The sequence below is a fragment of the Empidonax traillii genome, unplaced genomic scaffold (assembly GCF_003031625.1).
Source record: "Empidonax traillii isolate 1590-97213 ecotype Southwest subspecies unplaced genomic scaffold, ASM303162v1 scaffold72:size2462915, whole genome shotgun sequence".
Taxonomy (NCBI): domain Eukaryota; kingdom Metazoa; phylum Chordata; class Aves; order Passeriformes; family Tyrannidae; genus Empidonax; species Empidonax traillii.
Window position 1 is genome coordinate 428,819 of NW_020955265.1, and position 16,779 is coordinate 445,597.

A 16,779-nucleotide genomic window follows, 5' to 3' on the forward strand; every position below is an offset into this window, starting at 1 on the left:
TGAGAGTTCTGACCTTTTTTGTTATTTTTCTTCTCCCTGTTGCTCTTCGCTCACCAACCACAGCTCTCATTTGCCGTGAACAATTCCCAAGGGGAACATTCCTCACTGGAGTAACTTACCCAGCTCTTTTCCTTAATTTACAGCGAGTACAGCACCCCTTGCAGAATGCATAGCAGACCCTTTGGCTGCAAGCCAGTGCTAATAGCATGTTTTCCAATAATCTAATCTCTTCAGTCACAGGGTAGAAATCAGAAAGTTAAAAGAACTGGCTTCTCAACTTGTCTCAGTCTGCCTTTGAAATCTGTGCATGGAAATGTTGTGCAAATGACTACAATAAATTGTTACCACACTTGCACCCATGACTCAGTAGTTGTGCCCATAACAATCTGATGTATATGAAAGAAACCCATATAAAACAAGGTTTAATGTGGTGCCAGGAATAGACTCACTCATGAAGGCTTGCATGTGCAGAGAAGCCAGGAATTTCAGCCAAAGCTGAGGACATATTGTAAACATCCATGAATTAAACACCTCAACAATCCTAAAAGATAGGTATCATTTCTCCTTTGCAGACAAAAAAATTGAAGCCCAAAGATGACAAAACCAAAACTTATAAGTTTGGCTCTAGAAGTGAAGCAGCAATCCTTTGACTGGACTGCTGAATAAATAGCTGCATCGTCAGACCTCTGACCACCTGCATCTTCCACAGGCATTCTGAAAAACAGGGTATAGACATTAGAATGAAGCAGTAGATCAATTGTCTCACTGGAGGATCTGGGTTTGAAATACTTTAAACTTTCCAATGCCAGAGAGGGACCATAACCAGGCAACTTTACCAACTTTCAAATCCAAGAACCCCTAACTTTCTCCAAAAGCACATAACTCAGTGGTGCTGATGTTGAAAAGCTCATCTCTGGCTTTTATTTTCTTCCATACTGTGTACTGGACTGTGTATTTTTTTTTTTTTTTTTTTTTTTTTTTTTTTTTTTTTTTTTTTTTTTTTTTTTTTTTTTTTTTTTTTTTTTTTTTTTTTTTTTTTTTTTTTTTTTTTTTTGCTTGGGGAGTGGGGAACTGGTACCATTGCAATAATTTTTCCTCATTTCTAACATTATGCAGAGCTCTGGTAGTCTACAGATTACAGGTTGACAAGCAGGTCCATCATTCTACCCCAGGACTGTATCCCTTCATGTATAATATTGATTGCTGTCACTAGGGACATGTACTTGTGGGGTATTTGGCACGGCATTTTGCTACCTGTGTGAGAGCAAATGGCTTGACTTGCTTCAGGCAGCTCCAGGAAGTCAAGGAGTCAGTTAAGAAGGATGTTTTCGTACTAGGGCACAGTTCAGCCTTTCCTTTCACTTATTGCATTTTGGCATCTGCTTGTGACATTTTTTAGCACAATTTTTCTGCAGCAGCCTGGCATTTTGAGTGGTGTTGTTGCGGTCATCTTATATCCGAGCTCTGTCTCATGGCAGCCCAACGTGGTGCCACAAGCTACTAGCCACCAGTCAAGCTGCCAAATATTCATCATATTGGATGCTTTAAAAATAACTGCTGTGATTTCATGTTTTTCTAATATCTAAGGGATGTTTGGTTTTCACTGAAGCCTAACTAGTTGTTGGTATAACTTACATTAGGCATTTCTATTTGAAGTAATGAGTTCTATTTCTGTCATTTATTCTGCATCAGCTTAACTTGATTATATTACAGAGTGACAAAACAGAACTGAGCAGTTCTCTCTTCCTCATTGCTGTAGTTATTAGAAAAATATTCTTCAGCAGAGCATGTTGCAAAGTGCCAAGGAAATTTTGCAAGCTGGCTAAGGCATCTGGCACCCGAAAAAGTATCTCTCTTGGGACACGATGGATCATTTCCTTGTGCAGCACCTTGGGTAGGAAGACATGTCTCACAAATTTGTACTTGCATGTGCAGAGTAAGGTTAAACATGCACCCTCAGGATGCTGCTGCGATCCAGCCTAAATTATGTGACTCCTAGCATTATTACTGATGAAATACTTTAGCAAAAGTGTAGTTTTAGGACTGCTTCTTCAGTGGCACATAAGAAGTCTCAGATGTCACTTTGGATGTGCATCAGCAATGTTAAATAATATATCAGGCAAATAAAAAAGTCATCTTTAAAATTTATAATTAATAGGTTACCCATTAATCTCTCCAAATGCCTTTTTCTACAGTTTAGGTTAAACTGATTTCAAAGAAAAATTAGACTTTTTTTTCCACTTTTTTTTTTTTTTTGCTCTTGTAGAGAAACATTAAAGTGGCTCCAAAACCTTTGACTTACTGTAAAACGTTTAATAAGACTCCTAAAACTAACCTTATATTTCCTAGATATTTAATTCTTGATTTTATATATAATTACCTAAATTTGGGGTGTTGTTTTTCTTTACCTAATATTGTCAATAGGTGGCCTCAGTTTATTTATTTTTTCACTTTTTTCTTTTAAATTGAAATTTTGTATCTTATAATTCCTTATCACCTTTACAATATTACTATCACTATTTCAAATAAAAGCCACTTGAACAATCACTGACGTAATAAAATTCCATTAGAACAAGTCCCTCTTTAAAAATAAAAGCATTTTGCTAAAAAGCTTTGACAAAATTTTGTGAACATTTTTTTCAAATAACTGGAACCAAGTATTCCCAGCAGACTGAAGGAGATTATCTTTTAATTCTTGTGGAATATTTAATTTTTTTGCATTGTATGGCAATTTCACATGAATCCCACTTTCAAAAGTCCTTGTGAAATAGCATTCCTGTCATCCCCTAGGAGTGATCCTCATGGGCAGACATTGCAGTAAAGCAAAACATTTGTAAAGACCTTTAATCAATTAAACTGATTTCCCGGCTGCTGCACATCCTCTCCATGGCATTCTCAAGAGGCTGGAGCAGCCTGGCAGCTTTCCACCTTAGGTGGCAATGGAGGTGGTAGCCATGGGGCTCCTCTTAACAGGAAGAATGAGGGTGAAGGTGTGTACGAGGGACCTGTCTTCCTTCTGCATTGACCCAGTACCTGCAGGGGGTGATTTGTACCCTGGAGGTGGCAGTAAGGGGACAACAGGGCATTTGGTCTGTGCAGCCACTGGCTAAAACAGTTTCCTACAGCCATGTGCAGTCTGCAGCTTCTCTTTTCAAACACAGCCTGTGCATAAGCTTTCAATTAATTTAACTATCTGGAAAATTTGATGTGCCAGCATTAAACCGTTAATTGTATTTGGGATAACAAACATATTCTTACAGATGATATATTAACTAAAAACAAACAAACAAGCAAGCAGTTTTAATTCAGTTAAAGTCATTTTCTCTTGCAATCAACTTAGCTGATTGGCATGCAAATCCCCAGGGAAGTGGTGGTATACCCCTACATAAAAAATGAACCTGCACAAAATGGATGATAGCCTTGATTTCATCATCAGCACCCCAGTAATTCAGCTCAAATACTTTGCAGCACAGCTGTAGCCTGACGGTAAATTGCCTGCTGTGTATCATTGCAGTGATGTCAGATGTATTACGGTTTTGGGGAAGTGAATGATGCTCGGTGTGAGCGCTAAATTTCTTTCATGTGGGTCAGTGTGTGCTGCAGTGAAGCCGGCTGGGAGGGAAAGGCTCAGACTTCAAAGGCAGGGTAGAGCAGAAGGGGTGATGAAACAAGCCCTAACTACGTGCCATTCATAGCTACTTCACAAGAAGAGCCAGGCACACGGAGCTGTTAAACTGACTCAGTTTCTCAAGAATCAGATGCCTACTCAATTCTCGCCCATTGTATTATTTAATCCCAATCTAAACAGGCTATCCAGTCACATTGCCCTCTAAAAATCAGACAACTACTCGAAACCATGAACTACCCTCAAATCAATTAAGAAATAAGTGAAATCCTCACCTTTGTCTCTTTGTAGGAGCTTTGCCATTGACTTTAGTGGGCCAGGATTTTCATCAGTTAGTCCAAACCGGATGGTGATGTTGTCCCTTGTCTGTTTTCCTTTAGAGTTGAATTCAGTTTCATATCATACTGTTCATGTTTTGCGCTCAGATACCTTTACTTTTTCTTTTAGACTAGCATGAGTCCCAGTGACATGAGGGAAAGATAAAAGCAGCTGGATCATCATTTGCTGAGTGTTAGTAGCATATACATCACTACTGCAGCACAGAAGCAGTCGCTAGAGCTAGTACTTCAATTATTAATTTCAAGTTGTGTCACTGATGAATGGATGGTCCAGTTAGGCTGGAGAAGTTAGCCTTTTTAATTAATGGAAATTTGAGATCAGAGTTTCTCTTTGTTACAAACTGTAGAACACAATTTTTAGAGAATTTCTGACACTGTGGTACTCCTTAGTGTCTATATTCTGCATGCAAATCTTGACGTAAGTCTCGAATTTAAAGAAATAGGTTCCATTCAAATGTTTGCAGGCATCAGCCCAGAACAGTTCCATTGCAAACAACATACTTCGGGCCTTCAGTTAGCTTCAGTATGGTATGAATTTAATCATTACATAGAAAAAATTATTTCATTCAGTACACACTTTTTATCAGTTCCACTTCAAAAAATACACTAAATTGAAAGGATATTAAGTAATTGACCAAAGGCACATCTGAGCACTGCCAAGGCAGTGGGCTGGCTTGCTGTCTGGCTTATTAATTTTTTAACACTATAAACATCATAGTAGAAAATCATAGTTTCGACACGGGATTACAGGCTTTTACTGTCTAAACCCTTCTCCCTAGTCCCCAGCATGGAAAGTAAAATCTGTTACATCCTGCTGTTCTTTCTGTGGTTACTGAAACAAAACTTTGAGAGAAAAACTCTGGTCTCAAAAGACCCTGCGGGAAACGAGAAACTTGCAAATGCTACTGTAGTTGTGTAATGTTGACAGTATGAGCTGAGTGATCCTTATACAGCTTGGAAATGCATGAGCATCTGTGTAATACACAATAATAAAAGTCTCCAGTATATTAAGAGAATAAAACAGGGGAAGCAAATAGGGTGTGTGGGGGACAGGGTCTGCTGCCACCAGAACAACCTGAGCATCAATGGGCTTTGTTAGAAGCACATAAATGGTAGATTGGGCACTACCATGAAGCAGCACATCAAGCAGAAAGACCACATATTTCAAAGAATGTACATTTTTAGTTTTTTACTTGATAGAAGCATGCATTTCTTGTAGAGATGAGACTGGGGAGTCAAGGGAGCCACAGCAATGTTGACAACTTTGTTTAAAAACAGTTCTGTGCGAGTACGAACTGTGTAAAATCAGCTTCATGACAACATCTTGCAGGATTACAGTAGTAAAGTACTGTCTAAATAAATGTGCATCAAATATAATCTCTTTCCAAAACTCACACCTCCTTTTTATCTGAGCACAGATGCTTTCTTTGCAAGTAGCTGAGTCTCACAACTGTCATAGGATGTTGGTTAATACAACTATTAGGTTACTACTCTTCATAGTAGCATAGTAGCATAGTTGCCCTTTTATAACAGCTCTTTTTACCTAGACAATAAGGACCTAATGTAACTGAGATCTACATTTTTAGAAAAAAATCATAATGTACAGTCTTGAAGGCTAGGTATTGGAAACAACTACAGCTGTCTCTAAAAACAAGATCTGTACTTATAGGATTTACAACTTGATGTGAGAAGGTATTGCATGACTTGGTCCTACCTTTACGGTCATTACCAGGGTGCTTAAAGCAGCTTGTCTCAGGGATCCTTATTGGTTCCTATACTGGTTAATCTTCCTGTATCCTTGAATTTTGGTGGTGCTCTGTAATATGTGGGAAAAAGAAAAAAAAGTCAATTTCCCTTCTCTCTCCATGAAAAGAATTTTTCAGTTTATTTACAAAACTCTCTGGAATGACAAGGAGCCATTTGTGGTTGCTGTGGCTGATTTCTGTTGTGCTGAAGATGCTAGGAGACTGCACAAAATTCTTCACCCCTGGTGAGATTTTTCAGCCTGTTGATGCTCTTTCTAACCGAATTCAGGGGAAATGTGTTCTGGCTGCCAGTATACTTAATTTTCAGACTCACTCTGCCAGACATGTGTTTAATGATGATGAGGCAATCGCCAGTGAGATCTTGGCCATTTGGGCTGAGGGCCTCCTTGCTCACAGACACCACTACAAAACAGTTACAGATACTCCTTGAGACTGTGGGACAGTCCCATACTCATATTTCTGTTGCTTTTTTAGAACTGTTGACACTTGGTGAACAAAATAGGTTGGTTTCTTTTCCCTCAGATGTGAAGTGCCTCTTGAGGAAGAAAACATTCTGTCAAGCCAGGCAGATGTTTGGGTAATTTTTTTTCAGTCCTCATGGGATCTTTTTCCTTCAAAACAGGAGGACACTTGAGGATCCTCTTTGCTACATGTTTCGTACCGTAGAAAGCAGCAATGCTCTGAAGTAAAATTGAAGTCAAGCAAATCTCAGGAGGAGTTTCCACCCTCCTAGAAAGAAATCTTAAAGTATTTGGGAAGCACAAATCACAAAGAGAAACAGAAGATATTAAGGCTTTAACAGTTGACTTTTAGACTGATTTTTCCTCTTTCCCTCTTTTGCGGCCGCATTAGACTCCTGTAGATCTTGAGAAGGCTGGACAGAAAGTCCACATTCCTCAGCTATCACCACTGGTTCAGTTTCATTCCAGAAAACTTATGGCCAATCCGATGTAACAATTGACATGTATGGGTCTATCTTCCCCACTGAACCCAGCTGCTGTACCATCACAGCACACCAAGTCCCTGCAGGTGAATTAAGGCCAAGTGATCAAGCAGAGCTTAGCCTGCAAGACTGAGCTAAGGTTTCACCTTGGCCCAAGATGGCAATCTATTTAGCACTGATAATACAGTTTTATCAAACCCATGCATACTGGCTGTCCTGGTGCTGTCCCACCCCTCCTGGGCTTTGCCCTTGCTCTGTAACTGCCCATTGACTACACATTGGTTCAGCGTTTTTTACCGCAGCATTGTCCGTCCCACCTCTGATGCATTTCTGCATGAAGAAACGCTGTCCAAGAAAGAGTCTGAGGAAATACGCTGTGGTTTGCAAACCGAATTCCTTAATGACTTTCTCATTAGAAGAGCTGACTGCCAAATGCTGTTTACATTTGCCTAAAGGACAGTCCACATGATTAAGAGTAGCTCTGCTTTACATGAAGTATTGTTTTCAGGCCACCACCACAGGCAGCTGCTTCCCACCAGGCAAGAGAAAAAGAAAGGAATGTTAGTGAGCACACAATGCAGTAGAGCAATAGGAAAACCCAGGGGATATCCCATCCCAAATCGCCACCACCAAAAGAGCTAATGTCTGCGTGGGTGCTGCATGCTGGGTAAAGCTGAGGTGGGGTCTGGGTCTTGCAGCAAGGGGCAGCCCAGCTGGGAAGGCCAAATTCCAGAGCAGCTCTGCTGTGAAAATATTTCCTGTGAGAATGTGCAAGCCTGAGAAACCAGGAGTAGCAGCAGCTCTCTAGCAGGGATGAATTTCATTTGCCTAGCACATTAATTTCAAGAGCGAACTTCTAAATGGACATCTTGCCTTTTGAGAGCAGTGATGAGTCAGTGCATCTCAGCTGGAGCAAACAAACAGAAATATTCTTCTACCCTGAGCTTTTCCTCTGGCTGTCAGAATGTATGCCCAGCTGGATTCCTCCTCCGTTTTGTTTCCTGTTGTTTTCCTTTTTTTTTTTTTTTAATCCCATAAATTTTAATCTCAAAATAAAGTAATACTGATTGAAAAATGTCATTGCAAAGGTTTAGAATTAATTTTCCGGGTATGGTCAAAGTCTAGCACCTCATCATTGGAAGTTCAGATTCAAATTCAGCACCCTATCCTTAACTTTCTATTTTTAATAGAGACTACAACACATTGTTTCCAGAGTAGAGCTTTGGAAAATATTCTGAGATTTCATTTGCTAATGAGACTTAAAAGTAGTATCTGGACAAATGTGTCTCACAAAAAGAGGCCTCTGAGAAAAAAAAGAGATTTAAAGGCAGACAGGGCAAGAAAATAGTTCAATATTAATTTAGAGTCTTCTCTAATCTCCAGTATTTAAGTTTTACAAACAGAAAAAAAGAAAGGACAGATTTATTGGCTATAGACCTATAGCCAGTCACAAGGCTGCACATACGTACTTTGTCTTACTTTTGGCTGACGTTTGTTTAAGAGATGAGAAAGAACTTCTCTATGGGTCTCTGGGCTCCCACCACTTGCTTTGCCCATCACTGTGCTGCATTTTTCGTCCCTGAGAGTCTGTGATTTCACTGTGCTCGGAGCGTTTGAATACTAGGGAGCAGAAGTGCTTTATGGCTGGTAGGGTCATCTCTACAGCCCATGCATAGAGTACTTCATTGTCACTGAAGTCAGTTCTGAAGGTTGTGGAGAATTTTTTATATTTCATTTTATATGTCTTTATAATGGACAAGGTTGCACCAAAGACAAAGTGGTTCAAGCAAGTGTATTTAGCAAGAGCATTTCTTGAACCTATTTGCAATGCTATAGTCTATAACTCCTGATTCTGTGTCTAACCCTTAAGAGCCAGTGTCTAACCCATGAGTGCCTGACTCTTTGCCAAGACACTGGACCTCTCTTTGTCCCCCTTACCACATCGAAAACTTGTGGCTAAAAGAAGTGGTCTGTGCTCCTCTAATGCTTTTTCACCTACAGATTTCAAAGCATTTCTTAAAGTGGATATACATTACTTACCCATTTCTATTGCTGACCTAAGCACAGAAATTTGAAGAAATGCTTACACCCTGTGTACCATGACTGGATTTCACCAGATAGGGTTTATGTTCCCAGCACATCAGTTAAACTCTGGGCTCACAGTTTCTTATATGGGGGGAAAAGGGATAAAACTTCTGGTTGCTTCCTCGGGGTTATGGTGTGCAGTTGCTGAAGTCCTTGAGATCTGCAGGCACTAACACTTTGCGGCAATGAGAGAGGAATAGTAAGGGCCAGTTCTGTAATCAGCAGTGATAAGTTCCCTCCCTATGTCAGAAATACGTTTCAGAGCGAGAGTTTGCTCTGTTTCCTTCCAGAACCCCTTCCATCCCACTCGGCCTTTGCAGGAGGGGAGAGGCCTACGTTGCAGAGATCAGGCAAGCATCTGGATCTGAACTAGACAGGGAGGAGGCTGAGAGGTGACAAGAATGAGATCTTCAGCTGCAGCTTGAAGACATCTTATTTCAAACATGCTCCACCATTTGTTTTTTCCCAGGTTCAGTGACAAAGCCCAGTGCTGTGCTTTTAAACAGTGTCAATTTCTGGAGCACTTGGCTGTCCCTGCATTGATTGTTGCCTGAGCCAGAATAAGGGTCTACCTAGCATTCACAGCAAGTGCAATGAGAGAATATTTTATTACAGATATAGTATAGATACAGGGTTCAAAGAAATGCCAGGCACAGTTGGATACAATTAAAAAAAAAAAAAAAAAGCTCATCATTTTAATAGCTTTTAAGAGAAAAAATGCTTACTTAATTTAAAATGTTAATTCTGACTTTTCAATGAGACTTTTGCTCTAAGAATTTCCAAGAACAGGAGCTTATTTGGCTTCACACTTTTAGTTATAACATGACATGAAATCAAGCTTTAAACGGAGCTTGACTTGCATAGTTTATCTTATGCCTTTTTCCATAACACTAGCAATAAAATTCTCCATTTGGAACCATAGGCTTTTTTTTTTCTTTTTGCTGTGTTATTTGTATAAGAAGTATCTGGAATGCATAAAAAGAAGCAGGAATTGTGGAAATGGCTAGGAGTACCTATTATTTTATACTTAATACTTCTGCAGTTAAAGGGGAGATGGAAATTGTAATGGATCTTAGCTATAGAGAATTCTCATATTTTGATAATAAAGTATTGCCTGTCTCGCCTCACACACACATCTTGACCTCAGAGTAGTTGCACATAATGTTTTCTCTGTCAAGAGAATCTATTCCTAATGATGTGTCACAGGTGCTCACACATAATATGTTTCCCATCAAAAGTGATCATCCATATTTTATATATCAGCTTTGATGACAAATATTGTGTACTTCATCTGCTTTTTCGTCTGTCAGACTTAATGAAGGAAAGCCACAGATAGTTTTTAAATAATATCAGCTCCTTAGATCACATTACTATGTCTTCCTTTGAAAGTAGTTTCATACAAGATCCACAAGACAGAGGAGAGAGAGGCAAGGACGTTTTCCTTTACTTAACTTTGAAAAGAAAAACTATTTTCTAGGTTCTTAATTTCAAAATCAATAAGCTCTGTACCTTTGGAATATTTTCAGAAAGAAATATGTTATATTCATTGAGTACTCAGTATTTTGAGAGTCTCGTGAAAGCAAGTCTGATAACTGAATTTATGTTGCAACTTGTCATTATGCAGAATGCCATTAATTCTCATAGTAGTGCTGTGTCATGGTAAGAACACTTTCCTCTAGGTTGTGCGGTAAAATGGGTACTTTGGGGCACACAGAGAATTGGGTTCTCCTATTCTCACTGGAATTGTTTATGCACATCAGGGTCAAAGTTTACACTTTTCCTACATGTCCAGCCCTACTGAGAGAAATAACCCTCATTCTTCATTTTATTAATGAAAGAGAAAAAGTGAACTTGAATTCCCTTTGAGGTTCTTCAGGTTGTAGGACTTGTCATCGAAACCTCAGAGCACAGAGGAATGCTTTTCCCATTCATGGGACATGTCTTTTCTGCCAAAAGTGTAAAAGTAAACAAAGCACAGAGGTATTCTTGAACTTCCTTGCTAGGCAAACCCACCTAAGCAGCAGGCAGTGGTGCCTCTCAACATGTAAGACATGGATTCATATGGACTTCTGGTCTAGTCCGAGGGATCCACAGAAGAGAGTTGACAAAAGAAAGTTCATTGTGTATGCAAACTATTTAGCAGTGTCTGCAGACCAATATTAAATCAAAGCACTAAAATAGACAATCAAAGCATGGCATGTGTATATTTATAAAATTATCACTGCCCTGAGAAGAAGGCAAAACAGGAAGCCTCTGGTGTTTACAAATGCAAGTTACAAAAGTAAATGAGGACTGTATTTCTCCTATATACGAAATATAACCAGATGTCTAAGGCTGAGAGGTGAAAGCTTACACTTAGAAAAATGCCAGTTTTTTGTGCAAGACAAGGCCACAAAAGAGGGGACACAGGGTCTTCACCTACTTAATGCTTAATTCCTTTTTACTTCTAATTTATTTAAGAAAGAAAGCAAGGAGAAAGTAAAAGTAGGTAACAATTTCTAAAGTATGGGAAAGTGCAAAACTTTATTCTCCACCACTGAGAAGTAATACACTGATTAATGTCTGCTACTGAAAAGATAGTCTGCAATAGCATCCTCTTTTCTGCTATTCCCAAACCCTGGAGAATTTAAGCAGTGAGTGTAATAAGTTTACCTTTCCTTGTCTGAAGAATTAGAACAATCCAACTGAAAGACAAATATAATCCTACCTATGCTCCATGCTGGGACTGGAGCAGGGTAAATGCCACAGTTAAGTCTAAACATCAGGTTGTAATTGTTAGAGATTAAAAACATGCCAGAGAGAACATTCCAGGAAAAGAAGGAGGGTGAGAAGTATGGCTCTCCTGTGTTTTTTTATTAAGGCAAATTATCGTCCCATCTTACAAGGGCATATTCCTGCACAGCAGAACTTAATCAAATGGCATTTAGTCAATGAAGGAAATTATACACTAGATTGATTTTTAATCATCCAGCTAGGAAAAGCAAGAATAAGTGAACATGTATTTATCTGCTGAGCCAAATGAATACAAGGCAGAAAAGCCATTGAAAATAAGGAAAAGAAAAATTAATGTTCTCTAAGATACTGCTGTTCCACACAATCTATTTCAAATATTTGCTGTTAGCTATTTCTGAAAGATGTGAACATATCAGCTGAGCTGCTCGATTTTTTTTTTTTTTTTTATGTCGATGGTATAATCTCTGAAATGGAAAGTCAAGTCATAAGTGACACAGAGAAAAATGAAGCAATCTTTAAAAGCTGTCAGAGAGATGAATGGCCCACCCTTCCAAGTACAGAGGAACCATTATTTCATGGTGTTGTCTAATGTCCTGTTCTCTCACAGTTTGTTTTCTTTAATATTTGTCTTCTCAGTGCATCCTAACGTGAGCCAGGGTTGCCAAGGAGGGTGTGCTACATGTTCTGACTACAACGGATGCCTGTCATGTAAGCCCAGGCTCTTTTTTGTTCTGGAGAGGATTGGCATGAAACAGATTGGAGTATGTCTTTCTTCATGTCCAAGCGGATATTATGGGACACGGTATCCCGACATTAATAAGTGTGCAAGTAAGTATGGGGGAAAGGGGAAGCTCATGGATTTGTTTGTTTTCCCTTGAATGCTGTGTCCCCTTAGGAGTCAAGTCAACAGAGAAGCAGATGGACAAGCCATGTCTTTAATGTTCAGTTCTTTATAGTAGTGCAGTAAATATTAACCCAAGCAAGAAGTTAAGGTGAAAGATCACAAAATGGCCTAAAGCTCAGGGATCCCAGCTCTGCAAGAATGACCTGCCTAGAACCCTCGTGATGGCCTCCTCCTCTACGACCCCAAGTGAAAAGGAAGCACAGGTGGGCACCAGGCATTGCCTTCCAGCAGCAAGGGAATGGCAGCATCACTGAAGAGCAAGTGGGGACCGAGGAAGACTGAATCTTGGTGGCTGAAGCTGTTTAACCCTTTGCTCTTACCCGCCTGACCCCTGAGACAAGGAGAGAAGATGGCAGGTGGCATTCTTCAGAGATGTGGTTTGCCCTGGTCTCTTTATAGCTTGTCTCACACTCGGTGTAGTCCTCTAAATGCCTGTAGAGGCTGGCCAGGCTTCAGCTGGCCAGTTTTCAGCCTGATTTTGGGGGAAGTTACTGATTCATGTTGTCTCCGGGCTGGGGGACAGAGAAGCCAACTCTATTCTTTACTACTCAGGCAACATTTTGACCCCAGTATGGATTTTGAACCATAAATGAACTGGAAAAGATCGCAATGTCCTCCCCACTCCTCTTTGTGTTGTTGAATTCACTGTTTTTAATCCCACAGGTGATATAAAAACATAAGAGCGACGGCCAAGAAACTCTCCCAGTTTTTACCTGGTAATAAAAGTTATTTAATGAATGGACCCCAGAGTATAGTCTTACAGAGTAACTTGACACTGTAAAGTATTTGCTCACTTTTTAGCAGTGTGTGGCCTTGCATATTAGACATGAGCTGTGCCATACATAAGGTTTTATGCATTTCTCCTAAAAGTTTCTGAGAACTGGGAAATAGTAAAGCAAATTTGAGTAGTCATATAGACAATACATGAAGTACTACAGGACACCTGATTGAACATCAGGGAGCCATTTGAAGAAAAAAGAAAGATATGTTGATTCAAAACAGTCCTTAGCGGATTCTAAATTCCAGCATATTTTTATTCCTCCTGGATGAATGGAGATAGATAGTGTCGAGCTGGCCCGATACTTGTGCCCCTGTGCTTTGTCAGTGTAGGGCAGAAGCAGTATATTGTTACTCTCAGGTGTTGTGCTCTGTCTGCCATTTGCATAGTTCTTCAAGGTTATCAGTGTGAGGCTGTTCAGCATCAGGCGATCCTTTTTAAATCCTCACCCATGCCAAGGTCAATTTGGCCAATTTGTGGCTGGCCTCACTGTGTGTACAGGCCATGAAGAAGATCTAAATGTAATTTGCTTCCTTTGAAGATTGACTTTGCTAGAATTGTGTGAATCTTGTATATGTGAGAAAGCCCATGCTATTTCATGGCAAAGAGCAACAACATTGTTGTTTACTGTTTGCATTTCAGAATGTAAAGCTGACTGTGATACCTGCTTCACCAAAAACTTCTGCACAAAGTGTAAAAGTGGGTTTTACTTATACAGTGGAAAGTGCCTTGAAAAGTGTCCTGATGGGCTGGAAGCAAACAACCACACAATGGAATGCACTAGCATCGGTAAGTCCAGTCCCCACAATCCTGCCTGGTTTTCTTCCAGGGGATGGGGAATCTAAGGAAGGCATGTCCAATTACAACACCAGGGAAGTGCAACTGCATAACACGATATATTCCTCAGTACAAAAAAGTCAAGGTATTGCCCAAATCTGCCTCTTCACAAGAGGTGCAAACTTGGCTGTGGCCCACAAACACAGCCTTGATGCTCTGCCACATGACACACGGCCTGTTTGGTCTGCCCCGAGGCAGAATGACATACCTCTCTTACTTGCTTTGTTCCAGTCCTATGCAGCACCACTAACATCAAAGGTTCAAAAACCCTGCGTCAGACCCCATATGTAGTGGAAAGACTAAAATACTCATGGCTTAGCTCCCTTGTACTCCCTGAGTCTTCAAAGCGTGCATGCAACAGCACTTTGAAGCTTACCTTCACAAGGTTGAAGGCTAGCAACTAAAATATTAAGGAAACACCCCCTCCCCCCCAAAAAAAGAAACTCCAATCCCCAATACGGTATATGTGCATAAACACCTGAGTCCAGAAAATGAGGATGAAAATTAAACACCAAAAAGAGTGGCACTGACACTGAAGAAGTGAGATTGATGTCACTGTGACTCACTGGCTGTGGAAAAGAGACCTGCTTTTGTATCTACAGCCTCTGACTCACAAGCTCCGATTATTCCCTCAAGGTCAGTTTTGGAGGTCACCCCACCTAACTGTCTGCTCCATCCCTCTGCCACCCCTTCAACTGAAAGAAGATTGAGTGATATATTTGCCTCTGGGCTGGTGCAGCTAGCATCCCCTGCCATGGGCACGCAGAAGCTGCAGCAGGGTTCAGCTTATTTTAGTACATTGGCTGTGAATTGTGGTGGCTGAGGGCTGTGAACTATGGTGCAAGCAGTAACCTCTTCAGCCACTAGCAACCAGGGAGCACTTAGGCACAGTCTGGCCATGATGGAAATCTCCTCCCCCACAGTATCATGCACATAGCTCTCCCTGGATTCAAGCATTTTGGAGGGAAAGTAACGTAGAAATAAAAATAATGTGCACTAGTTTGGCATTTTCCTTCTCAAATATATATTAGTTCAGGTGGTAGTGTAGGCTTTCACAGTTTTATTTTCAAGCAAAGACTTTCATCTTTGAAAGAAATTCAAAGGATTGCTTTTGTTTATTAGTGGCTGTTTCCAAGTGCTGTACACTTAGCTGCTTTAACAATGAGTCAGACTCAACCAAGAAAAGCCATTTAAAGCTATGGAGTAAAAACAGAACCTTTTTGTGCACGTGAAAGAAAATTATTTTAATGGGACAGCACCAGTCTGAAAATTAAAAAAAAATGACCCACATGATAATTCACTGAAGGAAGGCTCAGAGATTGTCTGAAGTCAGTTATATTTTCTAGATTTTGGAAAATTCAGAAGTAAATTCTGGAGCTGGAAAAAATGCTGACTTACAAATTTCTCCTTACGCAGGGGCTGGAAGTCTTTCCTCCTTCAGTCTTCAGTCTTCTGTAGTCTTAAACATGCAGTTATACATTAAGTAAATATAAATATTTACTATCATTTATCAAGAGAAGGATACTGAGGACATGGCATAAGAGAAGGATAGCTAACAAGAGCATACTGTTAAGCTTCCAAAATTACTCCCATTTTTGTTTACACTGTTTGGACAAGTGTGCAGTGAAACACATTTTGAATTCCGAATAGAACAGGATGCGCATTCACATCACTCTGGTTTAGAAACTGTAACCTACACTGTTCAGAAAAGCTTGAAACCCCCTCCTGATACAAATTCTCCTCTGCTTTGCCTATTTCCAGCTTGTATATACTACAGATGACAAATTTCACAATTTAAGCTTAATATCAAGCAGCAGATCACCAAAAATACTTGACTCCTACTGTAACATCTTTCAATCTCAGTTGGTCCTTTATACCTATTGGTTTCCAAATTCAATACCTTTGAGACCAGCTGCAGCAGCTTGACCCAATAACTTCACTCACCTTTCACACAGGCATGACCAAAGTTTGCTTCCACTGAAGCTACAAGGGTTTGTACCTGCATCAAACCAAAGGAACCTAAGAACAAACCCCAGTACCTGATTTCATTGAGACCAATTTTGTTGTTGTTACCTTGTTCCAGGAATGGAATTAGAAAACAGCAAGTAGAAAGTAGTAACCAACATAATTATTTGACATTATTTTGTGCTGTATATCCTCAGCTGTCCAATTTCTGTCAATTCACTTCTGTAGGTCACTGCTGATTAATTCCATTAGTTTTTACCACCTTTTGGCTGATGCAGAATAAAATGAATGTACCATATTTATTGTGTATACAAAAATATATTGGCCAGGCTCAGTTTGTCCTATGTTTATTGCAGTGCACTGTGAAGCTAGTGAGTGGAGTCCATGGAGCCCTTGCACAAAGAAAGGAAAAACATGTGGTTTCAAAAGAGGAAATGAAGTAAGGGTCAGAGAGATCGTACAGCATCCATCAGCAAAGGGCAATCCCTGCCCAGCTACAAGCGAGAGCAGAAAATGTATTGTACAAAGAAAGAGATGTCAGAAGGAAGGAAAAGGTACCACGTTATCATCATCATAATATGAGATTGGTATTGTGCTTTTTTAATAACTCACACCTGAATTCTTAGGCCTTGATTGCAGACTTCACCAAAGCTCCCATTGATGTGGTGTTCTTCGGGCTGGAGAGAACTGTGCCTTTGCCTGGAGTAAATAAAGTCCTAACACTGCTCAAAAAATGTGCTTTGTGTGATCTAGAGAGGACAGGGTGGGCTGGATGGGAAGGCACTATGCCTTTCAGTTCTGTCTG

At 40.0% G+C, this 16,779-nt stretch overlaps 1 protein-coding gene across 1 annotated transcript in view; it reads left to right on the top strand.

Annotated features, from left to right (window-relative positions):
* Nucleotides 1–16,779, top strand: part of RSPO3 (R-spondin 3) — a 63,680-nt gene that overhangs the window by 23,969 nt on the left and 22,932 nt on the right. Inside the window, exons 3-5 of the mRNA XM_027880530.1 lie at nt 12,127–12,318; nt 13,815–13,961; nt 16,331–16,528. Of these exons, the coding sequence (XP_027736331.1) occupies nt 12,127–12,318; nt 13,815–13,961; nt 16,331–16,528 (537 nt within the window). The remainder of the gene's footprint in view (nt 1–12,126; nt 12,319–13,814; nt 13,962–16,330; nt 16,529–16,779) is intronic.